This window comes from Galeopterus variegatus, unplaced genomic scaffold (genome assembly GCF_000696425.1).
Source record: "Galeopterus variegatus unplaced genomic scaffold, G_variegatus-3.0.2 Scaffold4361, whole genome shotgun sequence".
Taxonomy (NCBI): Eukaryota; Metazoa; Chordata; class Mammalia; order Dermoptera; family Cynocephalidae; genus Galeopterus; species Galeopterus variegatus.
Window position 1 is genome coordinate 71322 of NW_007730472.1, and position 26033 is coordinate 97354.

The following is a 26033-nucleotide window of genomic DNA, read 5'->3' on the forward strand; positions in this document are numbered from 1 at the left end:
TTCTGTGAATCATTTTCATGGAACCAAAGATCCACAATAACCTGCCAAAGGTCACCTTGGTTTGTCCTTTTCCTTTAACGATGACAAAATTATATATTAAAAAAAAATTATGCAATTTTTTCTCTCTGGGCTTGCTGGCTGTGCACACCCACTTTCATTTCATCGAGCTCCTGGACGTGACTTGCAGAAAGAATTAAAACTGGATAGAGCAATGGTTGAGGCCATCATGTTTGATTCCAAATGGGACAAACTGGTCAGCTGAGCATTGCTTTTGTGACCATTGCAAAAGCATGTTTGTGGTGCATAACAAGTGCTCCTCACGGCTCAAAGAGCAGCAGGTAGGATGTCATTTTCCTTGTCACAGCCACAGAAGGGGAAGGTCCCACAGCACGGCTGCAGCCATGGCTTCCACAGGGTGTTGAACACAGAGAACTGCTGTGGGACAGGCGTGAGTGTCCTACGATGCTCCTTTACAGCTGCCTCGATTTTCTTGATCACTGAGTCAAAGACTGCTTCGTTGTCTGGGTTAAGCGGTAGGGCTTCCGAAGGGTCTCTTGAGAGGTCAAAGAGCAGTGGCGGGTCGTGATAGGTCACATCCCCAGAACATGAACATATTCCACTTCCATAGCAGGCACCCCTTCCTTCTGGGTAAAACTTGGGGGTCACGTAATGAGCCTTCCACACGGTTGCACCTGGAAAACACAGCTCCACTGTGATGCTGTACTTATTGTTGAATTAGGACTCTTTCCAATAAAAAATATATTATATTTCTCAAATGCTTTTCCTAACGATTGATAATCTCCAGCATGGAATGATGCACAGCAATTGCATTTCCTTAATGATAATAACAATGCACAGTTTTACTATGATCCTGAAGGATTTTTTTTCATCTTATCATAAGAACATTTGGAGATAATCGTTACTACCCAGGTGGCCGACCTAATCATGGAAATTACAGTTCAAAACTCTACCTTGATCTGATTTAGCATAAGTTAACTGGAAAATTGTCTAAGGCCAAACACCACTTTCAGATCTGAAATTGACAAAGGTCATTTGTAAAGATCAATCCGTCTTTCTACTCTCTTCTGTTTCTGCTTCCTTTTCCTCCTTTTCTTTCTCTGCTCCTTCCACACTTTCTCTATTTCTGTCTCTCTTTCTTTTTCTCTCTTTCCCTCCTTCCTTCTTTCCTTCCTTTCTTCTTTCCTTCCTTCCTTCCTTTCTTTTTCTTTCTTTCTCTCTCTCTCACTTTCTTTCTTTCTTTCTTTCTTTCTTTCTTTCTTTCTCTCTCTCTCTCTCTCTCTCTTTCTCTTTCTCTCTCTCTCTCTCTTTCTCTCTCTCTCTCTTTCTCTCTCTCTCTCTTTCTCTCTCTCTCTCTTTCTCTCTCTCTCTCTTTCTCTCTCTCTCTCTTTCTCTCTCTCTCTCTTTCTCTCTCTCTCTCTTTCTCTCTCTCTCTCTTTCTCTCTCTCTCTCTTTCTCTCTCTCTCTCTTTCTCTCTCTCTCTCTTTCTCTCTCTCTCTCTTTCTCTCTCTCTCTCTTTCTCTCTCTCTCTCTTTCTCTCTCTCTCTCTTTCTCTCTCTCTCTCTTTCTCTCTCTCTCTCTTTTTCTCTCTTTCTCTCTTTCTCTCTCTCTCTTTCTCTCTCTCTCTCTTTCTCTCTTTCTCTCTCTCTCTCTCTCTCTCTCTTTCTCTTTCTCTCTCTCTCTCTCTTTCTCTCTCTCTCTCTTTCTCTCTCTCTCTTTCTCTCTTTCTCTCTTTCTTTCTTTCTTTCTTTCTTTATGAAATGGTGAGCACACCTATTTCCAGAGGTCAGCTTTAGACGGAAACAGCATAAATGTTTTCCAGACTCTGTCCAGTGAGCCTTACACAGAAGTCTGCTGGTGGGGTCTTACAGAAAAGCTGTGCTTTTCTTTTAAATGGGATTAAGTCATCTGGCTGGATCATTTCCTTCCTGCTCTCTTTGCCTCGTTCCTGCATGGACTGCAGAAGTGATGCCTGGTGAAATAGCAGCCACTTTGCAACCGTAAGGTAAGGAGCATCAGAATAAAAGCTAGCATTGCCAGAAATGGCCAAGTGGTTATAGAGAAAGAGCCTGGGTCTCTGATCATGGTGTCAAACACTGTATCACCCCTGTCCTTCCAACCTCTGAGATTCTTATTATGAAAAATTCAAACAAATTTTTTTTTTGGCAGTTAAATTTTGGAGGTTTATGTTGTTTGGGGAACTGTTTCCTTCTATTACTTACGATGGAACATGTTCCTAACCAATACAGAATCTAAAAGAAAGAGATTCCTCTTTATTTATTGCTGTTTTGTGATTGTTTTAAGTGAGAGACTCATCCACATGGACAGGAAGATAGATCTGACGACCTGAGAGAAAATACCTATTTTCCCTCCAAATCAAGTCCAATCAAGTAAGAATTCTGGAATATCATCCAATATTTCCAATAGGGTTTTTGTTACAGATATACAGAAATTAATATCATTTGTTAGTTTATATTTGTTTGCCTGACTCCTATAGCATGAAGATGGAACAGAAAAAGCCACCAGGATATTAGAAATAAAAGTTGCCATAAAGGCTGCATAGGCCAGACTGAAGTGTTGCTAATTACTTGTCATCCTTTGTCATGTATACACAGTCGTCCCTCTGTATCCATGGGGAATTGGTCCCAGGACCCCTGCAGATACCCAAATCCACGAAGCTCAAGTCTCTGCTATAAAATTGCCTAATATTTGCGAATAATGCACATGCATCCTCCAGTATAATTTAAACCACCTCTAGATTACTTGTAATACCTAATACAGTGTAAGAGCCATGTCAGTAGTTGCTATAATGTATTGTTCAGGCAATAGTGACAGGAAAAATAGTATGCACATGTCCAGTTCAGACACAACATTTTTCAGAAAATATTTTCGATCTGTAGTTGGTTGAATCCACAGGTGCAGGACCCACAGATATGGAGAGTAGACTATATTCATGTTCTCTCTTTCTCTGTCTCTGTCTCTCTTTCATGCACACATGAGTGGTGCACACATGAGTGGTGCACACATGTGCACGCACCCACCCAACACAAATACACTGTATTAATGATGTCTTTTAAAAAAATTATCCTAGGATGTTTTGACATCTTGCAGAGCTTTACAGATACGGGGAGAGATGACCACTCCCAGGGCTAGCTAATTCCTAAAGATAATCATCAACTTACCTGGGAGCATGCCTCTCCTATGCAAGACAGCCACCTTCTTTAAACTCTCACACACCAAGATAATATTTCCCCAGCCATAAATCAACCCAGAGCCAGATGCCAGAGAGCCAAGGACAGTCCCCAGGCCTCAAAACTTGCAGTAACTATTCAATCTAGCCAATCTTGTCTTACCTTTACCTTAGAAACCCCAATAAACACTGTAGCTTTAGGCCCTTTGCTCATTCCTGCTCTGGGCCAAAACTGGGTACTTTCCCCCGTGGCCCTGAATGGCAGGGCATGTCCTTTTCTTTTGGGAAATCTAAGCAATAAAAATATTTCAATGGCATTGAACTCTTTTTGGCATCATTTAGTTACCACCATAAGTGAAAACCCTTTGGGTACAAATCACACACCCACACACCCGTCTCTAAAATCCTCCTGCAGTGCGACATGTGCTTAAGCAACTTTCCCAGGAGAAAAGATCCACTACGGCTGGGTGATATTTGCACATGGTGACAGGGACCATGTGTGTTTAGTGTTTCCCCATGTCCACGGTCTTCATACTCACAATCTCTCTGATGCCACCTGACCGCGTGCAGGTAGACCCCACAGTAGTGGAAGAGGAATTCGTGCTCCGAGTGGGAGACCCTGCCTTCCAGGAGAGGCATGACGTTCCGGCCGTCAATCACCCTTGGGGGAGATGGGAACATGCAGAAAATGTTGAGACAGGCATGGTTGGGTCACAGGTGTTATGACAGGAAAAGGAGTGGGAAAGAGAGGAAGCAGAGGAAGAAAGGATTTGCAAGAGTTATGGTGCATCTCCACTCATTTTATAACAAACACAAAAAGGAAACAGAGCTAAAACTTCCTGCACATTTTCTGAGACCACGGGAAAAGTGAGCACCTGGAAATATGATTCTGATCCCTTGCAAAGCAACATGAATTCACACCGTGGATTGGGAACGTTGACCTCTCTGTACCCTTTTGATGAAAGTGGAAGTCCTCAGCTTGGTGAATAGAGACCACCCTGCCCACCGGAATGGCACCCTTAAAGCACGTGATGTGTTCAAACATCTTAAAGACCACAAAGTGCAAAAGAGAAAGCATGGCACAACTCAGCGCACATGCAATTTGTGCACTTATTTTGGCATTCAGTCAACACATATTTGCTTAATGATCTAGAAGTTGCGGGCTGGCCCGTTAGCTCAGTTGGTTAGAGTGCAGTGTGAAACATCAAGGTCAAGGGTGCATATTCCTACACCAACCAAACGCCAAAGAAAAAAGAATGTGAAGGATAGAAAAAACAAAGTTCAGAGCCCAGCCATGAGGACAACGGTGCATAAGTATAACATAAGAGAGAGTGGTAAGGCATGTTCTAAGATGGAAACAGACACGATAGTCTATCTTGGGAGAAACAATTCTGTCCCTACGGGCAGAATATTGATAACTAAGCACACGTGCACACATGCACCCATACAAATTGTGTAGTATAGCCTCATATATGACAAATATATCTCTCTAGATCAGATGCAAGCCTCGCATGCATACCTGTCCTGGGGCAATATTCCTCCACCGATGTAAGACAGCGTGGGATAAATGTCCATCAGACTGGTGGGCTCATCGATCACTCTCCCAGCCTCCAGGACTGCCGGCCACCGGAATATTCCTGGGACGCGGATGCCTCCTTCCAGCCCTCCCGTCCCTCTGCCACCTAGAACCAAAGATTACAACCGAAGATGAGTTAGACCCAAAGACATCATTCTGTTCTGAGATGGAAGTTAAATCTGGGTGTAACTTTTTGTTTCTATTCTCCTGCTGGTGCATTACATTTGCAGAGAGATACAAAATAGCCAGGAGGTGTCATTCCTGTCCTTTGGAAGTTTTAGTTCTAAGCTTCTAGCCTGCAAGTGATGCATTCAGTGGTAATAAATAAAAATAAGTGCTGTTGTAAGACAGTATCTAGTAGGCGCCCATTAATGCCACAGACTTGCTGTGTTATGAGACAGAAGCCAAGTAAGTCTTTAATCCTTATTGGAATTAGATTGGGCTTGAAAAGATAAAGATTAAAAAGATGGACCCTTCACTGGCGTCCAAACCAACACTAGAAAGGCAGGTCCTCTCTGAGTTGTGGTGATCCTCAAAGCACAAGCTAAGGACTTATTTTATCTGGTAGTTTCCATATGGAGGAAGAATGGGGGAATTTAGAATCAGCAAAAGTGTTCAGAATCACTTCTTGGACAAAGATCCCTTTGCGTGTGTCTGAGCACAAAACAAACCATAAACCTGTGCTTTAGGACCAATCCTGAGATCGAGTCACTTGCTGCCAAATAGAAATATGTCCCTGTGCCAAATGACACAGTCAAGATCATATAGAATCCTTAAGAAAAAAAAAAAAAAAAAAAATATATATATATATATATATATATATATATATATGAGCTTCTCCAGGCAGAAAAAAACCACAAAGTTTTCTTACATGAAATGCTCATTGGATGCCTTTTGTGCGCAGATCCATCTGACAGGCAGAATGAATCACAAAGAAAACACAAGACAGGGTTCTCCTCCTTGAAAACGAGGCAACATTTACTGGTTACACATTCACTGGTGTAACCAGTGTTCACAGCCAGCGCAGGTTCTCAGATCCCTCTTTGTTATAACAAAAGCTTGACAAGCTCACCAAACCTGTCTAATGTATTCAACCCGTGTACATTTACCTGTCTAATGTATTCAACCCGTGTACACTTACCTGTCTAATGTATTCAACCCGTGTACACTTACCTGTCTAATGTATTCAACCCGTGTACACTTACCTGTCTAATGTATTCAACCCGTGTACACTTACCTGTCTAATGTATTCAACCCGTGTACACTTACCTGTCTAATGTATTCAACCCGTGTACACTTACCTGTCTAATGTATTCAACCCGTGTACACTTACCTGTCTAATGTATTCAACCCGTGTACACTTACCTGTCTAATGTATTCAACCCGTGTACACTTACCTGTCTAATGTATTCAACCCGTGTACACTTACCTGTCTAATGTATTCAACCCGTGTACACTTACCTGTCTAATGTATTCAACCCCCAATAGGAGGCACACTGGGGAGCTGGGGACCTGTCCCAAAAGGTGAAACTGCTCACAACAATTTTGCCTGTCTTGTTGCTATGTGTACTTTTTAGGATATGGGCTTTATACATACACACACATGCAGTCATAATTATTATAATTTTCTATAATATTCACATCCGCTATAATAACTACCATTATAATAATCACATCTCATTTGATGTGTACTTTTTAGGATGTGAGTTGTACACACACACTATTATAATAATTGTTATACTATTCTCTAATATTCACTTCTATTATAATAATTCCTATTAAAATAATCATATCTCATTTGATGTGTATGTTTGAGGATGTGAGTTTTACACGTACACAATTATAATAATTATAATATTTTATAGTATTCACATCTATTATAATAATTGCTATTATAATAATTGCATCTCACTTGATGACATACAAAATGAATCTATACAGTGAATACATTAGATTTATAATATGTAAGTAAAATACACACACTTTTTTATCAGATATAAGAAAGTCCAAACGTTCTGGTTTTTATAATGATGATGGCTTTGAGACACTTTTAATATATATATATATATTTTTTTTTTTTTACTTGGGTGCTTATGCTTAGGGGATAGGAAGGGAAAAGCAAATACCAAATTATTTTTTAAATAGGCTTTTTGTTGGCACAGCTTTGTGATGCCCTAAGAGCAAGCTCCGTGGAGTTGCTGAGTAACTGAATGCCAGGAGAACCTGCGTCCTGTGAGGAGGTAGGCACCGCCCTACATGAATAACCCTTCCTGAAAGATATACAAATGGCCAACAGTCATATGAAAAAATGCTCAACATCACTCAGCATCCGGCTTATGCAAAAATTAAATAAAAAAGGATTATAGACTTAAATGTAAAACATAAAACTATGAAAGTTTTAGAAAAAAACATAGGAATAAATCTTTGAGATCTAGGGCTAAACAAAGAGTTCTTAGACTTGACACTAAAAGCATGGTCCTGATTTGCATTTCCCGGATGCTGAGTGATGTTGAGCATTTTTTCATATGACTGTTGGCCATTTGTATATCTAAAATATTTGCAAAATACACATCTGACAAAGGACTAATATCCAGAATATATAAAGAACTCAAACAACTTTACAAGAAAAAAACAAGCAACCCAATCAAAAAATGGGCAAAGGGAAGAAGATATAACAACTCTACCTTTTTGAAGTTGTTACAACAAGCAAACGGAAAGGACATTCTCGGGGGGGGGGGGAGAGAGGGAGGAGGGCGGGAGGTGTCAGTGATGGGCCATAATAATCATATACAGTGTATATTGACAAAATAAAAATTTAACGAAAAAAAATAATAAAAAAAAATAAACCAGTGCCCTCAAGCATGAAAAAAAAAATAATAACCCTTCCTGAGCAGTGTCACACTCGTCAAAGCATAATGACAGTATGAGTGATTTTATTAAATCAAGAACGTGAATCTGGGTTCTCCAGGGAGTACTATTCTAGAGGAGTGGTCTCACGCATAAATGACCTTGCCTCTCAGAGGGCACTGGGCAATGTCAAGAGATACTTTTGGCTGTCACCACTTTGCAGGAGTGGAGGGTGCTGCTGGCATCTGGTGGGTGGATCCCAGGGATACTGCTCAGCACCCTACAGTGCACAGGATGTCCCCCCCCAACAGACAATCATCCAGCCCCCAAATGTCAGCAGTGCTGAGGCTGAGAAACTGTGCAGGAGAAACTCTGCCTGTCTGTCTCTATGTATCTACCATCTATTGATCTATCAATCATCTATCTAAATCTGTGTCTAACTCACTTATTCATCATCTATCTATATGTATCATCTATGACCTATATCTTCCTATCTACCATCACACTATCTTTCTATCTACCAATCAATTATCTATCTATGGCAATGGTTCTCAAGTGGGCTATTTTGCCCCCAGGGGACATTTGTCAATGTCTGAGGACATTTCAGTTGTGCTCTTGGCACCTGGCAGGTGGAGCCTAGGGATGCTGCTCAACACCCTACAGTGCACAGGACAGACTCCTCCTGCCCCACCTCCACAGAGAATCATGCAGCCACCAAATGTCACTAATGCCAAGGCTGAGAAACCCCTGCAGTAGATGGTAACTGATATGCTATGTATTTACTCTCGTGATATTTTCATTGTTTCAGACATTTTTATTTCAAGTTCTTGGGGATTCTCCCATAATTTGCAGCCTTTTTGCATCTAGTCTCATAAGAGTATAATGCACACAAAAATCTCCCAATTGCATGGCAAATGAAGCAAAGAAAAACCCAAACTAAGCAGAGCCTGCGCTAATTTGAAACTGAAAGGCCTCAGTTCTCTGTGCCGAGTCACCTTTGTAGATTCCATTCCAGCCGCCCAGCTGGGCTGCCCCATCCCGAGACTCCAGACGGCCCCCGTTGTCAGAGGTAAAATACACCAAGGTGTGGCTGGCCAGGCGCTCCCGGTCCAGGGCGTCAAGAATTTTACCTGGTGAAGGTGAGAAACAAGAAACCTTTTATCTCTCTCTATGCACCATTGTTACCTTATCTTGTATTTTTCCTATGCATTTATTACACAAGACATAATTAAAACGTTATTATATTATGTATGAATTCATGTTGTATCTTTAACTATTATATAACACAATAAAACATGCTATTCTATGTATAGCATAAGTAATACATATTTTATACAATATGATATACAATATTATATATTTGTAATTCTGTATTACACTAACTACATATTTATTATATGATATATAAATATGTGGTATATATTTCTAATAAATACATATTAATATATAATGTTATATATTAAAAATGCTTAATTTATTATTATATATTGAAACATAATAAATTATAAAATCAATCATAAAATGTATTTTAATATTTATAATACATATTATTTATTATCATTCTAAATAATTTTTTGCAAAATTACAAATAGAATATTATATATAAATATTTAATATATTTATTATGATTATTATACCATATCAATATTTTAATATGAGATAAATAACATATTATAATAATTAATTATCATATAATAACATTATAATGATTAATATAATATGTAATATAATATAACATACAATATATTACACAATGCCACTATGTAAAATTGTCATATGGTGATATATAATTACTATTTTCTAGTAGTCAATGTAACAAATAATCACTATTTTCTTATATAATATGTTATATATCAATGTACTGTATAATAATATATGACGTATAGAAAAACATAATGTTAAACATAAAATAAAATATTAATCTATTATTAATTATAATATCTAACGAATATATTATATTTTACCAAAATATGCATTATTTATATATATAAATATGTAAATATAACACTATTATTTTATATAATTTGATACTATCAGTATTATATATTATGATATTAATATAATAAAATTATATAAATAATACTATAATATAAGTAATAAATGACTACTATATTGATTAATCATACATAAGTAATTAGCATATAAAATACACTATTATATAATAATATAAAATATTAGTTTGTTATGAATTTAATTTTATTATATAATACTTTATATTATTTTTTATATAATAAGAAAATAGATTTTATTCTACAATTCATGTAAGGACATATAATATCATCATTGCCCACAATTCAAAGAACCAATGCAAATTACATTCAACAGTTAAAATGAACTCATGATTACTAACAAAAAAATGAATGTAGTGTGAAAAATTACATCTCCAGGAATAAATAAGCAGGGGCATATACCTCCTCCAGGGAGCAGCAACCACTAAAAAAATAAATAAATAAAATAATTTGCTGTCCCCTGCTGCTACCTAAGTCTGCATGTCAACTGCGGGTTCATCTTGCTGTTTGGGTTGTGGTTAAGGTAACATATTTTGCTAGACTCAGCAAACTTTTTCTTTCATTGTGCTGACAATTCCTTAAGAGGGCCAACAGCTTTTGGAAAATCCAGCTAGAAAGCTAATCTAGCCACATTCCAAACAATGTTAATTGAATTTCTGATTCACGTTGGGCATTTGCCAGTCAACAGATAACACTGTCCAGTACGTCACCTTTGTGCTATAATCTTGTTGCTTCCAAAGACGTAAAGAAAATGTAACTATCTGCACAGAAAACTTTGTTTATGTGCAAACTCATTAATCTTTCTGTTTAAATGTTGTTTAAAAGTGATTCATTTTAGAAGCAACATTAAGTTTTAGAAATGTTGCAGGTAGAAATTAAGTTTTGTTTTGTTTTTTTGTTTTTTGTTTCTCTAACCCTGGGTTTATAAGAGAAAAGATTATAAAGGCTTTCTGGTAGGAGAATAAAGGTATGTAAATTAACAGTTCCCATTAGATCCGGCTCTAGTCCTAAGCATAAGAGGAATTTGTAGTTCATACCATGTAAAATAAAATAGCTGCAAATCCTTTTTTCCACTTGCATGAATATATATATAAGTAAATCTTTGTGTTTGTAACGTGTAAAATGTATACATATATGTGCATATGTAAATACTAATGGCAAAAAGATAATCACAAGAGCTTGCACCAGAGATACCTGGAAAGAAGCCAATAATAAAAATTGATTAAAAGGGTTTTTAAAACAGGCACAAATTTCTTTGAATAGAATGTTCATAAAGTTACTGAATTATTAAGCATTCAGTAAATTCATTTTGCATGCCATATTGAATACAGCAGTATTATGGCTTATTTCTGAGTAAGCTTAATAAATTACTAACCCTTTGAGTTTTGTAATCATATTGTTAAATAGGAAAATAGTACATGCAGAGATGCCTCTGTGATTCTTGATATGTCTCTGATTTTGGTAGAATTTTTGAGAAATGGAGTAAAATTCAGAATATTTGAAAGAAGTTTTGCAGAAAAATAGCTACTCTTCATTTCTCCTGTGTAATACAATGTTAGCCACTTACTAAATGAACTTACTAGCTCTTATAACACACCTGAATCATGTATTCATATGTATCATAGAATAACCATCATTATTTGTTAGTGGCAAACAGATACAGGCTTTAACAGAAATTCCCTTTGTAGAAAACTGTCATTTCACTAAAGGTATTATTGCAGTAAAGTCATTTCAAAGGGGAGAGAGGAAAAAAAAAAAAAACAAATCACAATCCTACAATTACACAAAAGCTACAATGTTTTAGTTGTTTTTAAGGTAACAGGTTTCAAGGTGTGTGTTAACCTATCATGGAATTCAACAATAACTGTGTATTCCACAATATAAAGATTAAACTAAGTAAGAGAAGTTTAGTTTCAATTTAATGAGCTTAAAAAGGACTTTCCTTAGGGATTAGTTCCTTTTAATTAGTCCTATTAGTTGTCCCTATTAGTACTTTCCCCCACCCCATTTCTGCTTAAAGCCTGACAACGTGATTTCTTGGTATTCTGGATTCTCTTTGGGATTAAGTGTAGACTCACAGTATTACAATATTTTCCAGATATTTTAGATAAATACACATCATAGAAATACAAAGGAGAAATACTCTCAAGGATGAGATTCGTCCTCTTTGTTTTATAAGATACACTAGTTCTTAAATGATTTTAACTAGCGTTCTGTAACTGGACTGTGGTTTACAGAGTCAAAACATATTATGTCTAATAGAATTTGATTATTTAACCCACTTTAAATGTACGTATTAAAATTGCTATTTTTTTTTTTAAAGTCAGCAAAGAATTCAAAAGTCTCCACTCCCAGGAGAAAATTTAAAAAAAAAAAAATTGTACTGTGTTTCAAAAGCAAAATGGCCTCGTTAAGATGAAAGATACTCTGTCATGCATGTGGTGGGAAAAAATGCAATTCAAAATAGCACAATTATTATTAGTTTTCGGTATGTGTGCCACACCTATTGCCAGCTAACTCCTCACCAGCCCCCACCTTCTAATTTATAAGCTTTAGCGCTATTTTCTATACTGACCACCACAACCCTGAAAAAAAAAATATGGCTTTGGTTTTAGTAAATTCCCATCCCAAATTTCTAAGCATTTCCTGCAGAATTAACTAAGAAGAATAACATGTTTCCTTTTATACTCACCAGAATAAGTAGGAATGATGATTTTCTTTACAGTACACCCTTATCTTGCTAATGAGTTTTTCAGGACAGTGGCTATTTTAAAGATGGGAAAACCGTGACTGTCATCTTGAGAAATATATTTCACTGGTATTTTTGAACAACTAAAAGCCAGTTTTTAATTCGATTTAGTGAAAGAAATATTTATCTGCTTCCGTGATGTGCAAGGGACTGGATGTTATTCGAGACAATCGATGCAAGAATACTTGAAAACGTTTGTGGAAAAGTAGAATTGAAAGATAATGCACATGTTTCTGTGAACTTTTGGAAGTACCCTCGTCCAGAATTCTTTTTCTTCAGCCCATGGCTCAGATATTTAAAGTTGTGTTAATAAATACTTACCCACCATCCAGTCCATTTCTTCTACATTATCACCATACAATCCGTATTTACTGTGCCCAACAAATTTCTCTTTGGTGATAAGTGGAGAGTGCACATGCAGGAAAGAAAAAAAGAGGAGAAAAGGTTCCCGTTTATACCTAAGGGGTAGAAAGTTGGCAGAATTACCTTCCGTCATAAACACATTTGCCCCATTTTGATATGATTCTGCATCAGTCGAAAGACCTCATCATCGTCAACAAAGGTTCTCTATGCACTTTAGTTAACAACACCACTCATGGGAATCATAAATATCACAAGATTTATGTCAAGTGGATATAGGGGATACTAGAACAGTTGAATTCCCAATAGGATATTTAACACAGTCAGTCTTACCCTCTCCTGTATCCAGCTTAGCACCTAATAAAAAGTAGCATCCTTGTAAATCTTTTAATCTCTGTAGAATGGATAAAGTTGCTTTAAATAAAAATACAACCCATATGGACTCTCTCCATCTGTTGTGTGAACGTGTTTCTTAGGTATGGGTTTGGAAGAATAATACCCTAAGCACAGACCACCCAGATGTACCGGACTGAGGTTCTGATGCCCCATCCTCTCCACGCTCCCTGTGTGCCTCAGAAACACAGCTCCAGTATTTAACTGGACATGTTTGCCCAGAATACAGAATATACTTTCCAGACTCTCTTACATGTAGCAGTGTCTGTGTGAATAATTACCAACCAAGAGAGTGAGGTCACATAAGTAAAAATATAGCATGCCATGTGTAGAAAGGGTGGTTCTTTATTTCTTCCTTCTCTTCCTTAGTGCTGCCTGGAACATATGCATGATGGCTGGAGCTTCAGCAGCCACTTTGGGCCATGAGTCTGCTCACACAGGATGGCAGGGAGCAAGCTAGAAAAAGCTGGTGTGCTAATAACCTTATGGTGTTTGTAGCCTTACTACCCTAAACTTCTCTCATTTGCATCTTGCTTTTTGTGTTCTGAATTTTAGTGTCACAGAGGATGGGAGGCTGTGCCCCTGTTCTTACTGCTGTGTCAGAATACCTAACGAATGCGACAGTCACTGTGGTGAGTCAATGATGTCCCACTGCCTACTCATTAAGCCTGTGGAGCTATAACTCATCACCCTTCACTCACTTCCCCTCAACCCAGCTAAGAGAGCAGAGGATCAACTTTAAAAAGAATCCACATCGACAACTTTATTGTGTTGCTAATTTGTGATCTAGAATTAAGCTTGTATCAAACATGTACAATTTAAAACTAGGTATCTATAAATACAGAAGTCTTCATCCAGCTGTGGCCAAGGCAAGCAAAATAAAAATCCACCTCAAAGATTCGATTGATTTAGATACCAATCCACATTGAAGCTATGTGGATTAAAATATAGTAATCCCAGGTGTTTTTTTTTTTTTAAATGGGAGTGTGAACAGAACACATTTCTTTGCCTCTTCAGCATTCAAGATCTGCAGGAAATTTAACTCTATTTTATTTGATTAAAGGAAAAATTCAAGTATATCACCAATACCACCTAAAAACAATGTTTTAAAAGCCCATAGTATGAAGATGTACCCAACTGCTATGAAATAAAAATAAAATTCCCCTGCAGGAAATCAGGCAAGACATGGCTAAATACCTGTCCATAAAGGCAAGGGCTTCCTTCAGCAGGAGGGAAGAAACCCTTTCTTCATTCATGGGCTGCTGGATGATATCGTGGTTCCTCATGAGGATGCAATTCCAGCGTCGAATAAATCCATAACTAGAGTACCAGGAAGTGAAGAACAGGCAGGTGAAAAAAGCAAAGGACAGGAGGACCTTCCAGGGAACCCGGAACCAGCGTGCATATTTGGGGACAAGGAGCAGGAGAGGGACCAGGCCAATGACCACCGTGGAGATCCAAAGTTTGATCCTGAGCCACCGGTGCAGCTCTGGCGTCTGGGAGGCCTGGCAATCGCTCAGAAGTCCAAAAGGCAAGCCGTAGAAATAGTCAAATCCATGGCTGAGCGGGTGGTAGCAGTGGTCATTCCGCGATGCACAGCTCAAACCCAGGTGCCACTTTCCTGAAGGAAAAACAAAACCATACCCTCGAGCATTAAATGTTGTTGGTTTGTTTCTAGAACATGGACTTGCCTTTGTAAATGCTAAATACAGCTTTTACTCTCTCCCCATGGAGGTATTTTCTTGGGATCCTCAGTTGCCTCCTGGGGAGATGCTAAGAAAGCTACTAGACATGGCCCAATACCTTTTTTCCCTACAATTTGCATCTTTCAGATAAAACCAGGCATCAGGAACCTTTTGGCTCACTAGAAGGAGAGGCGTCTAGTATTGTATTCAGACAAAACAGTTTGCTTGGTACCAAACAACTGCATGAATGTGAAGAAATTTTTCAGGTATCTGGTTTTAACTGGGAAGCCAAAATCCATGTCCTGGCTGTTTTATGACCATTATACCACTGACCTATCTTGTGCTTTGGACATCGGTGTTCTTTAATAGCAGTGGCTTCCAAACCTCTTGTTTTGTTTCACGGAAAGATAAACAAAATTCCACAGATGGAACTGTTCTCCAAGAGCCCCGAGTTGAGAATGGTGAACTATCCAAGGAAGTTTATCATACACAAAAGCATTCTGGTAATACAAGCAATTCCTTTCGTTGAGCACATACTCTACAGGTTAAATCATGTCCTAATTTGTTTGTACACATTACCATATTCAGTCCTTCTCAGATCTTTTGTTACTCATGAGCAATGCACTCTCTAGACTTATAAACCTGACATTGCTCTAATTAATAAGAGAACTGAATTTGAACACAGCTTTCCTTACACTCTAGAGATGTGGGAACATTGCTCAAAGCTCATCTAGAGGATCCCACTCACAGGACGCTGCTGGAGGTTTCATGGCGATACGTGCCCTACTGATTACAAAGTTCTTTCTTTCTTTATTTTTAACTGACGATATCTCAGAACTGTGTCTTACAGTTCACATTGAGAATCCCCAAAATAGTGAAGAGAGAAAGCAAGCAGCACTTCCTAGACTGATCTGATCATAGAATATCCCCTAAGAGAAATATAGCATTGGGCCAGAATTCTAGAGAACACACTTACTTGGTGATGTGTTATTTTACAAGCTCACTATCCCCAAAGGGCATAGGATATCATGGGATCTACATAGACTAGTAATTGTCTCAACCTGACAAATACAAATTCTTTACATTCTCAATTTCAAGAGCACTTCTTTAAAAATGTACCAGTTTTTTGCTATTAATGGTGTTACAAACATAGCACACCCTCTACCCAATACAGTCAGCTCTCTGTATCTGTGGGTTAAGCATCCTAGGATTTGACCAAGTGCAGATCAAAAACATTTGAGGCCAAAATTGCATCTATACAGCACATGTATAGACGTTGTTTCCTTGATGTTATTTTCTAAACAATACAATATAACAACTATTTACATAGCATTTACATTGTATGAGGTATTATAAATAAGCTAGAGATGATTTAAAGTAAAAGAGAGGATTGCATGGGTTATATGCAAAAACTCCACCGTTTTATATCAGGGACCTGAGCATCTATGGATTTGGGGATCCACAGGAGGTCCTGGAACCAATTCTACATGGATATCGAGGGACGAACATATTTCATTTTGTTGGCAACAACTGATAAGTATGTTTGCTTTTCTTTGCCATGATTTTTCTGTTACTGTGACCTAGATACTGAAGGTCCTCAACAATTATGTGATAACTTCCTTTTCCACGTGTCTCATCTCACACAGAAAATTGAACTGGCATGTGTAGGACTAATGTTCCTGGACATTGACTAGCCATAATAAAAGGAAATCTTGCACGATCACGTTGCCCTGGTCAGAGTTCTGCAGGACGTACCTATGAATCCCGTGCGGTAGCCCCGATGCTGCAGTAGCTTGGCAAAAGTTGTTTCATTGGTAGGAAGACCACCCGACCCGCCAAGCCAGGTGAGGGCACGGTTCAGGTTGTAGGGAGACATCATTCCTAAATTCATAGAGGTCAACTGATTAGCACCATCATTTAATGACAGTCTGGACTGATAACAGGATTCATCCTCACATGCTTGAAACTCTCTCCTCCTGCACGGGCAGAATGCCACTCTTTCCCAAGTTTCCTCTTGCCTTTTTTCTGGCTCTACTTCCTTACCTCTCTTCCTCTCCCTTGTTAAATGCAAACACTGTCAGCCCTCTGCATCTGTGGATTCCACATCCCCAACTGGGGATCAAAAATACTCAAAAACAACAACAACAAATTGATAAAAAAGTGACAATACAACAATAAAAAAATGCTGTATACATTTTTTTTAAATAACAGTATAACAACTATTTGCATAGCATTTACATTGCTGTAGGTATTATAAGTAATCTAGACACGATTTAATGTCTATGAGAAGATGTGTGCAGGTTATATGCAAATACTACACCATTTTATATAAGGGACTTGAATATGAATGATTTTTGTTATCTGAGGGAGTCCTGGAACCAATCCCCTACGGATGCTGAGGGATGACTGCATTCCTTGGAATTAAGATTGCCAGGTTAAATATAGGAAGTCCAGTAGATCTCCAGTTAATCTGCATTTCATATTAATGACAGTGTTTTTTTTTTTTCTTTTTTCTACAAGTATATTCCAAATATTGCATGGGGCATACTGGCAATATACTAAAAATGTGTTTGTTGAGGATCTGAAATTCCAGTGGAACTGGGCATCCTACTCCTTGGACTTCTGTTCTAAATTTCAACCCCATCTATCAGTGTGGTGAAGCCCCACATCTCCATGTCTCTCCTCCCGAAGTTGATGTCATGTCTTCAACTGTCCGCTAGATATCTGTAGACTGGGGGACCTCAACCTTCACCTGTCAAACACACACTCCAACGTGTTCCTACTGCAAACCTGTCTCAGCAAAGGACAGCATAATCCCCCAAGTCACCCCACCCGGAAGTACAGGAGTTCCTTTTGAATTCTCCTGTTCGATGAGCCTCATTTCTCATATCCATTCCAATGTCAACTCCTGATAATTCTACCAACATAAACCTTTCTGATATTGACTTCGAATGACTTGACTTTAGTAGAGGGCTCCCACTGAACTATGCTAAAGTCCACTAGCTGAACTCCCATAGTCAGAGGGATGTCTCTATTCTGTGTCCTCACCCCCAGTCAAACCTCTTTGGACACCTCCTTCCCATTGCCTATGGGATCATGCCTAAACTATCTCTGTCTGATGTTTCCTTTGCTGATTGTTGCAAGAAGCATGTTCTAGGAGGACCTTCCTGGGGTGGTTTAGAGGCTTCTACGGGTGTCCACTGCTACCTGTAATTTTGAAATACAGGTGCAGGTTCAATCCAATTCCTACACCACATATGTCTTGAGGTACCTAGGTCCTATTTAAATGGCTTAACTGCCTAGAGTAAACCTATGAATGAAAGGCAACACATAAAAGTAAGGAATGAATGAAAAAACAAAATCAAAATACTTTAAAATAGTGTGGTGAGCCAATCTGTTTCTCATTTTTCCCTTCTCAAAAACAACAAAAAAGGCCTACGTTGAAAAGGATGCCTATTAACTCTTAAAATGCAAATGCATACCTATAATTTTTGAGGAAAATCATTATAACTTTTATTTATTTTTTTCTCATGGGAAGATTTTTTATTGAAACATGTTGATTATACGTATTTGTGAGGTACAGAGTTCTACTTTAATACATGTGTACAATGTGTGATGATCAAATCAGGGTAGTTAACATATTCATCAATGCAAAATTTAATCATTTCTTTTTGATGTGAATATAAAAATCTCTTTTCTATCCATTTGATAACATGCAGTAAATTATTATTCATTACACTTTATTGGTTATAAGTTTTACATATAACTACAGGTATGCATATTTTATAGGGCATGTATAAAATTTTAATGGATAATCCATCAAGCTGGTACAAAATTGAAAAGATGAGAGTAAAGACTTAAAAATCTCTTGGAAGTTTTCAGGGATATCCCACACAGGAACAAGAGAGTCCTACATTATCCTGAATACTATCCATATCATTTTACGGATTTGTTAAATTACTCTTGGAGAGTGCTTGCTTTTTTTAAGGATGCAAAAAAGCTAAAACAGCATGGTACTGGCATAAAAATAGACACACGGATCAATGAAATAGAATAGAGAACCCAGAAATCAATCCGTACGCATACAGCCATCTGATCTTTGACAAAGGCAGCAAGTCTACATACTGGGAAAGAAACTGCCTCTTCAGCAAGTGGCGCTGTGAAAACTGGATACTCATATGTAGGAGAATGAAACTAGACCCATACCTCTCACCATATACCAAAATGAACTCAAAATGCATTAAGGAATTAAATATACATCCTGAATCAATAAAACTTCTTAAAGAAAACATAAGCAAAACACTCCAGGAAGTAGAGAGTTCATGAATAGGACCCAAAAACCACAGGCAACTATAGGTAAAATAAACAAATGGGATTATATCAAACTAAAAAGCTTCTGCACAGAAAAAGAAACAATCAACAGAGTTAAAAGACAACCAACAGAGTGGGAGAAAATATTTGCAAAATATACATCTGACAAAGGATTAATATCCAGAATATACAAGGAACTCAAACAACTTTACAAGAAAAAAACAAGCAACCCACTTAAAAAATGGGCAAAAGATCTAAGTAGGCATTTCTCAAAGGAAGATATACAAATGGCCAACAGACACATGAAAAAATGCTCAACATCACTCAGCATCCGGGAAATACAAATCAAAACCACACTGAGATACGATCTCACCCCAGTTAGGATAACTAAAATCCAAAAGACTCTCAACGATAAATGCTGACGAGGTTGCAGAGAACAAAGAACTCTCATACGTTGTTGGTGGGACTGCAAAATGGTGCAGCCTCTATGGGAAATGGTATGGAGGTTCCTCAAACAGTTGCAGATAGATCTGCCATATGACCCAGCTAACCCACTGCTGGGAATATACCCAGAGGAATGGAAATCATCATGCCAAAGGGATACGTGTACTCCAATGTTTACTGCAGCTCTATTTACAATAGCCAAGAGTTGGAACCAGCCCAAATGTCCATCATCAGATGAGTGGATAAAGAAACTGTGGTACATCTACACAATGGAATACTGCTCTGCTATAAAAAAGAACAAAATACTACCATTTGCAACAACATGGATGGAATTAGAGAAAATTATATTAAATGAAACAAGCCAGGCACAGAAAGAGAAATGCCACATGTTCTCACTTATGGGTGGGAGCTAAAAATAAATAAATAAATAGACACACAAACAAATCAAGCGAGGGGGAAGAAGACAGAATAACCATAAAAATTCCTTGAACTGTTTAAGTGAACAGATATGATGTGGTGCGTGTAAGGGGGTGAGAGGAATGGGTAAAGGGGAATATAAATCAACCACAATGTATATTGAGAAGTAAAATAAAATAAAATATTTTAAAATTTTTTAAAAATTTAAAAAATAATTTTAAAAAAAGATGCAAAAAAAGCATTTTAAATGCTTAAAACTCACTTTAGCAACCTAAAATGCAACCCTTTGCATTATATTTATTGGGTTATATAAATTATATGCATTTGTATTATATTTTCCCAAATGTTTCTGGTTCTTTGCATTATATTTATTGGGTTATATAAACTACATATATTTATTTATTTATTTATTCATTTTCAATTTGATTTTTTTCTTTTTTTTCTAATGTTGATTTTCAATAATTGTGTAGAACGTGTGGTGGTTGGATCAATATAGTCAGCTTATTCATCATTATGATACACAATCATTCTTAGTGTCCATTGACCAATTCCTCATTAGCCCCCATCTCTTTTCCTCTCCTCTCCCCTTTTCCACCTTTAGTTTTCTAAAAGTTCAATGTATTCCTGTGATGGTTGTTTGTTTCTTTCTTTCTCCTCACCTCTCTTTACTGTTCACTTGTTTATTTATGGATTCAGCTCACAGTTATGAGTGAGAACATGCTGTATTTCTCTTTCTGCACCTGGGTTGTTTCACTTAGGAAAATTTATTCTCAAATGTTTCTTGTTCTTAAGTTCAGACGAACTTGTTTGGAAAATGTTTCAGTTCACGATAAAATGAAATAAAATAAACATATATAAATTACAACCCAATAAATACAATTTATTTATTATATTTATTTATTTATTGGGCCACTTCCTTACTGATAAAGACTTACGTTTACTTCTCCAATTTTTCTTTATGCCAGATAATGTCACACATGTGTCATTTTGAACAGGTGCAAGCAGGACTGATAAATTTCTAAAAATCAGAGTCACCAAGTCAGAGGGTTTAATGCCAAAGTGCCTCCTGAGGGTCTATGAAGACATTTCACTTTGTCAGTGCTTAGGAGAGCCCCACAGTCTCCTCTAGCAAGCAACTGTGAAGAGTCTGGATTTTTGCCCATCTGAATAGTGAAATATGACCCTAAAGAGTTTTCATCAGCCTTCCTCTTATGATTCTCTTAAGAGAACATTTTCCTTTGTTCAAGAGCACTTTGTCTTTATCTTATTTCATTTTATTGTGAACTGAAACCTTTTCCAAACAAGCTCTTCTGAACTTAAGCATAAGAAACATTTGGGATCTTTACATCATAAAAGGAACATATATTAATATATTGGGGGATACGATTAATGGTCATAAGTTTCATATTCCATGAACATGTTGTATGTTAATCTCTAGACTCCTTCGATCCTGGAATTCACCAGGTAGACAGCAGAGTTTGTGATACATGGTTTGAGAATGGTAAAAACTCATCTTTTGGTTTGTACAGGACACTACATCAGTCTCTTTGACCCATTAATAGGGGAGAATAAGAGAGTAATGGAGTGACAACTATTTTCCATATTACTGAATGTATATTTATACTGTTACATCAATTTATATACCTGTAGCTTAAAAGGGACTCACATGAAAACCACAAGCAATGGATGTGAGGATTAGAGAGGAAAAAATAAATGCTTATTTCAGGGTCCTAACCTAGAAGAGGAAGAAGTTAAGATAGAACTTAAGATCGTGTCATTAATGGGAAATAGGACTTAAGATAGTGTCATTAATGGAAAATAGAAATACTTTGGTTAAGGGAAGTATGAGAGTATTACCTTGGTAAAGAAATGATAAATTCTTGAAGTGATGGATATGGTCAATACCCTGATTTGATCACCATACAACATACGCATATATTGAAACATCAAATTGTACCTCATAAATATGTATACTTATGATGTATCAATTAAAAAGATTTTTAAAAATTGTCTTAGTATTGAACTTTCTGCTGGAATTTTTAATATGTAGGAAGGATTAAGCTGAATGATTGTGTCAAATAATAATAAAAAATATATATATATGGCAATGATTTGATTTCTAATCCATCTGTCAGTTAATTTTTTTTATTGGTTTTGTTAAATAAATTTTATTCCACCCTAACTGATACTTAAAATTTCCTGAATTTACAAATGTGATTTTTGAATACCCAGATTCACATATTTACCCCTTCTTCATACATAGTCCTGAATTGTTTAGTGACTGCTTATCTGGCAAGCAAATAACTTTTGAACAAAATTGAGAACCTTGAACCATGAAAGAAGTTATTTAAGCAACACAAATAAATGACAATAAATCAGTGTTCATGAGACAAGAAGTTTCAATGTCTATTTACTCTTAATTTTCATAAAATTTAAGTTATCCTGATTAGTTCATTCCCCAGAGCTTACCAGATGAGAAGCTACTCCTTAGAAAGAAATAAACTCATAGAGAATTTCTTTTTTTTTTTCTTTTCTTTTCTTGTTGAAAAATAGACTGTGAAAGTGGATACACTAAAATTGTTACAAGCAGATATTAGAATTAAATAAAACACATAAGTCTGGAGCAATTTCATATAGAGGCTCATAACCCTGAACACCTCAATAGATTCTACAGGCATCACTGCATTTTAGCTGGGTATAAAAATGCATGTTCACAATGTTGATCCTAAATGGGTGTTCAAAATATTGATTCTTTGGTAATCTACAAAGGAAAATATTAAATTGCTTTCGTTATACTCAACTTGGTAAGTATAAATGTTGAAACTGTGTGTGTGTGTGTGTGAGTGTGCATGTGGTAAGAAAACGTGTACAGTCCTCATTTCCTTTAGATTTTCGTAGCAACACCTCCTTTCCAATGGTGCTTGCTGGTCTTCCAATCTCACCCCCAGAGACTGATTTGACTCACTTTTTTCCAGAACTACTATATGGTCTCTGCTAGCTGTAAGGATGTCAGAGAACTCTGGAAGGATCTTTTCACAAGTACCTAGAAATGGGAGTTTTTTGGTAGTTGGAAAATTGCTCTCAAGAGGCCCAAACCCTGTCATGGGATGCACACAGGAGAGCACTTGCAGTAGCACCTGGCTAGAGGCAGACCCATTTGCATTGCCCAGGTATAGCAACATAACCTTCCTTCAACTTAGATTCCTACCACTTCAAGTGAGGTTTTGAGAATTCTTATAAATGGCTGCAAAAACAAATCATTAAAAAGCATACTGTGAGACAAAAATGTTGTTGCATTATCCTTGTCCCACCTGATCTGATGGGGTACCGGCCAGTCAGAAAGGCAGCCCGGCTCGGGGTGCACATGGAGGCGGCTGCCAGGTGCTGGGTGAGCCTTACTCCCTCACTTGCCAGGCGGTCAATGTTAGGTGTGCTGTAGACAGAAGGATCATTCGGCAGGTGAGTTTCTAATTCCCAAGCAGATGATCAAAATTCAAAGCCACTCTGTTTTAGTCGCGATGACTCTTTTTCCAGTAAACCTAAAGCACATCCCTTTGAAACTTCCATCTACCTATGTAGATGCATGGATGGTTAGAAACAGGTGGAATTCTGAGTTCAAAACAAGATAACTTCAGGCAAAACTATTAAATGAACAGAGTCTCAGCTGATATGAGTGTCAATGGAAAAGTGAGTCAATTTAGTTTTAATCATAGTCCTAAAATTAATGGGTGATTTGGATTAAAAACTTTTAATGTACTTTCATAGTAAAATTGATCTTTCTTATAACCAAATTTTGACATTTTTGAGAGTAATTTATTTCTCATTTTGTATAACTAATATTTTAAGGTCTCGGAAGTACTGAAAAACAATTTTTTTAACATATAGAATTATAGGCAAAATTAGATGCCTTGTTCTTGCATGAGCTAACGTGTACCCAATCATGATCACATGTGAACATGGGAAAATTCCTTTCATAATACCACAGTAAGGTGATGACAGAGGGTCTTGTATACCCACAGATGCTCTCAGCATCTGAGATTCTACTGTGTATCCCAGTATTTTGAGTCAATAGAGACAGTGTCTGCCTTTCAGTCACAATCTATGAATCTTGAATGATATTTTTCTTTCTATCTACTACTACCATAGAGTGGATAAGAAAGCACCTTTCTCAAATTCTTATTTATTTAGGCCTAAAATGCCTTTCACAAAACCAGTGCCTTTCTATCTTTAATTACATGCTTAAGATATAGGAATGAACAGTAATGCACAGTCCAAGAAAAAACAGTGCTACTTAAATTCATTCTAAGAGACATCATGACCAGGATTTGTTCAGGAATGGGGAGCAGAGGAATTAAATAGGACCCTGGGTATAGAGGCTTTGGAAATAATTCAAAAAAGGTATTTTTTAAACTCTAGGCTAATGAGGTATATATACAATGGAGTATTATTCATCCATAGAAAGTAATGAAACACTGACACACACTGCAACATGCATGAAATTTGAACACTTTATGCTCAGTGAAAGAAGCCAGACACAAAAGGTCACACATTATATGTTATGGGCTGAATTGTGTCCCAGGCCCAGAATTCATAGGTCGACATCCTTACCTACAGGACCTCAGAATGTGACTATGTTTGGATATAGGGCCTTTAAAGAGGTGATTAAGGTAAAGTGAGATCACTAAAGTGGGCCCCGATCCAGTATGACTGGTGTCCTTATGAGAAGAGGAGATTAGGACACAGACATGCACAGAGGGATGACCATGTGTGGACACAGGGAGAAGACGGTGTCTGGAGGCCAAGGAGAGAGGCCTCAGGAGGAACCAGCCCTGCCACACCTCGATCTCAGGCTTCCAGCCTCAGGACTATGACAGAATAAATGTCTGTTTAAACCTCCTGGCTTGCAGGACTTTGTTATGGTGGTCAAACAAATGCATACATTACATGATTCCTTTTATATGGATTTCAAGAATAGGTATTTCCAGAGAAACCAAAAGTTAATGAATGTCTACCAGGGGCTGGGGGGAGTCAGAAAAATGAGGAATGGCTGCATAATGAACATAGGGTCTCTTTTTGGAGGAAAAAGAAAGTTCTGGAACAAGACAGACGTGATGGTTCAACAATGTTGTGACTGCATTCCATGCCAAGGAGTGGTGCACTTTAAAATGCTCAAAAAGGTGAATTGTATGTCATGTGAATTTTGTCACAAGAATAAAAACAACAGCAGCTATAGACTAAGGGGACAAGAATGTGCAATGATCTCCTGATCTTTTAAATTTTCCTCATGTGACCTCTGCGGTTCTGGTTGATAATGGACTGCTGACAAAGGCTCCTCTCTGCAAACCATTCCCCAGAGTGGCAAAGGCGTGACAGACAGGGCAAAGATTGGCTTCATCACAGACAGGCACGGTGGTGTGGGGTCCATCATTACCTCACTGTGTTATTACCATAGCAGCATAAATCGCCCACCCCAAGGTCGTCCGCCATCAGCAGGACAATATTGGGTCTGGAGTTCCTGGTCATGAATGTCCCATCTATACCCACAAACAGGCAACACAGTGACACCGAGAGCCAGTAGCTCCTGCAAGCATTTGGGGGAAAAGACAAAAACACGGAAAATCAGACAAGATTAATTAACATTTTCATTTTAGGCAACCGAACATATAAATGGTATTCCTTATCAATTCTCACTATACAAATGTTCCTATGTTGGCTTCCTCTAAAAGCAGAATTTAGTTTTTTAAAGAGTAATGTTTTATGTAAATAAGTATCTTATTTAACCAATTAATTTTGCATGCATTGTGACATTTAATTCTTGTTACAACTTTTCAAGATGTTTTGGTGATATCAGACCCATAAAAAACAAACAAACAAAAAAGATAGTGTTTAAATTTGAGTATAAAGTGTGATAATCGATATTTTTGCATAAAAATGTGAACAAAATGGAAAACCAGAGGCTAATAGTTGGCTAATTAGGCTTGAGAAATATATATATATATATACATATATATTTAATGATCAGTGTATTTTTAAT

The 26033-nt window shown here is 37.3% G+C and overlaps 1 protein-coding gene across 1 annotated transcript; it reads right to left on the reverse strand.

The window, feature by feature from the left end:
* Window positions 1-324: 324 nt before the first annotated feature.
* LOC103602930 (arylsulfatase H) lies at window positions 325-25522 on the reverse strand. Its single transcript, XM_008587380.1, has 9 exons — window positions 25431-25522; window positions 23311-23432; window positions 16583-16708; window positions 14340-14763; window positions 12711-12847; window positions 8627-8761; window positions 4728-4890; window positions 3748-3869; window positions 325-692 (listed from the first exon to the last, which is right to left on the reverse strand). Exons 1-9 carry the CDS (start codon window positions 25520-25522, stop codon window positions 325-327), a joined length of 1689 nt encoding a protein of 562 aa, XP_008585602.1.
* Between the last annotated feature and the right edge of the window lie 511 nt (window positions 25523-26033).

What these genes read in the sequence shown, in the direction of transcription:
- LOC103602930 (XM_008587380.1), bottom strand. Translation starts at nt 25,522, where the DNA reads ATGACCAGGAACTCCAGACCCAATATTGTCCTGCTGATGGCGGACGAC. An exon ending in CTACCGCACGGGATTCATAG is followed by an intron (nt 14,764 to 16,582) that starts GTACGTCCTGCA and finishes TTTTTCCTTCAG; the next exon opens with GAAAGTGGCACCTGGGTTTG. An exon ending in GGAATATTGCCCCAGGACAG is followed by an intron (nt 3,870 to 4,727) that starts GTATGCATGCGA and finishes ATCTCCCCCAAG; the next exon opens with GGTGATTGACGGCCGGAACG.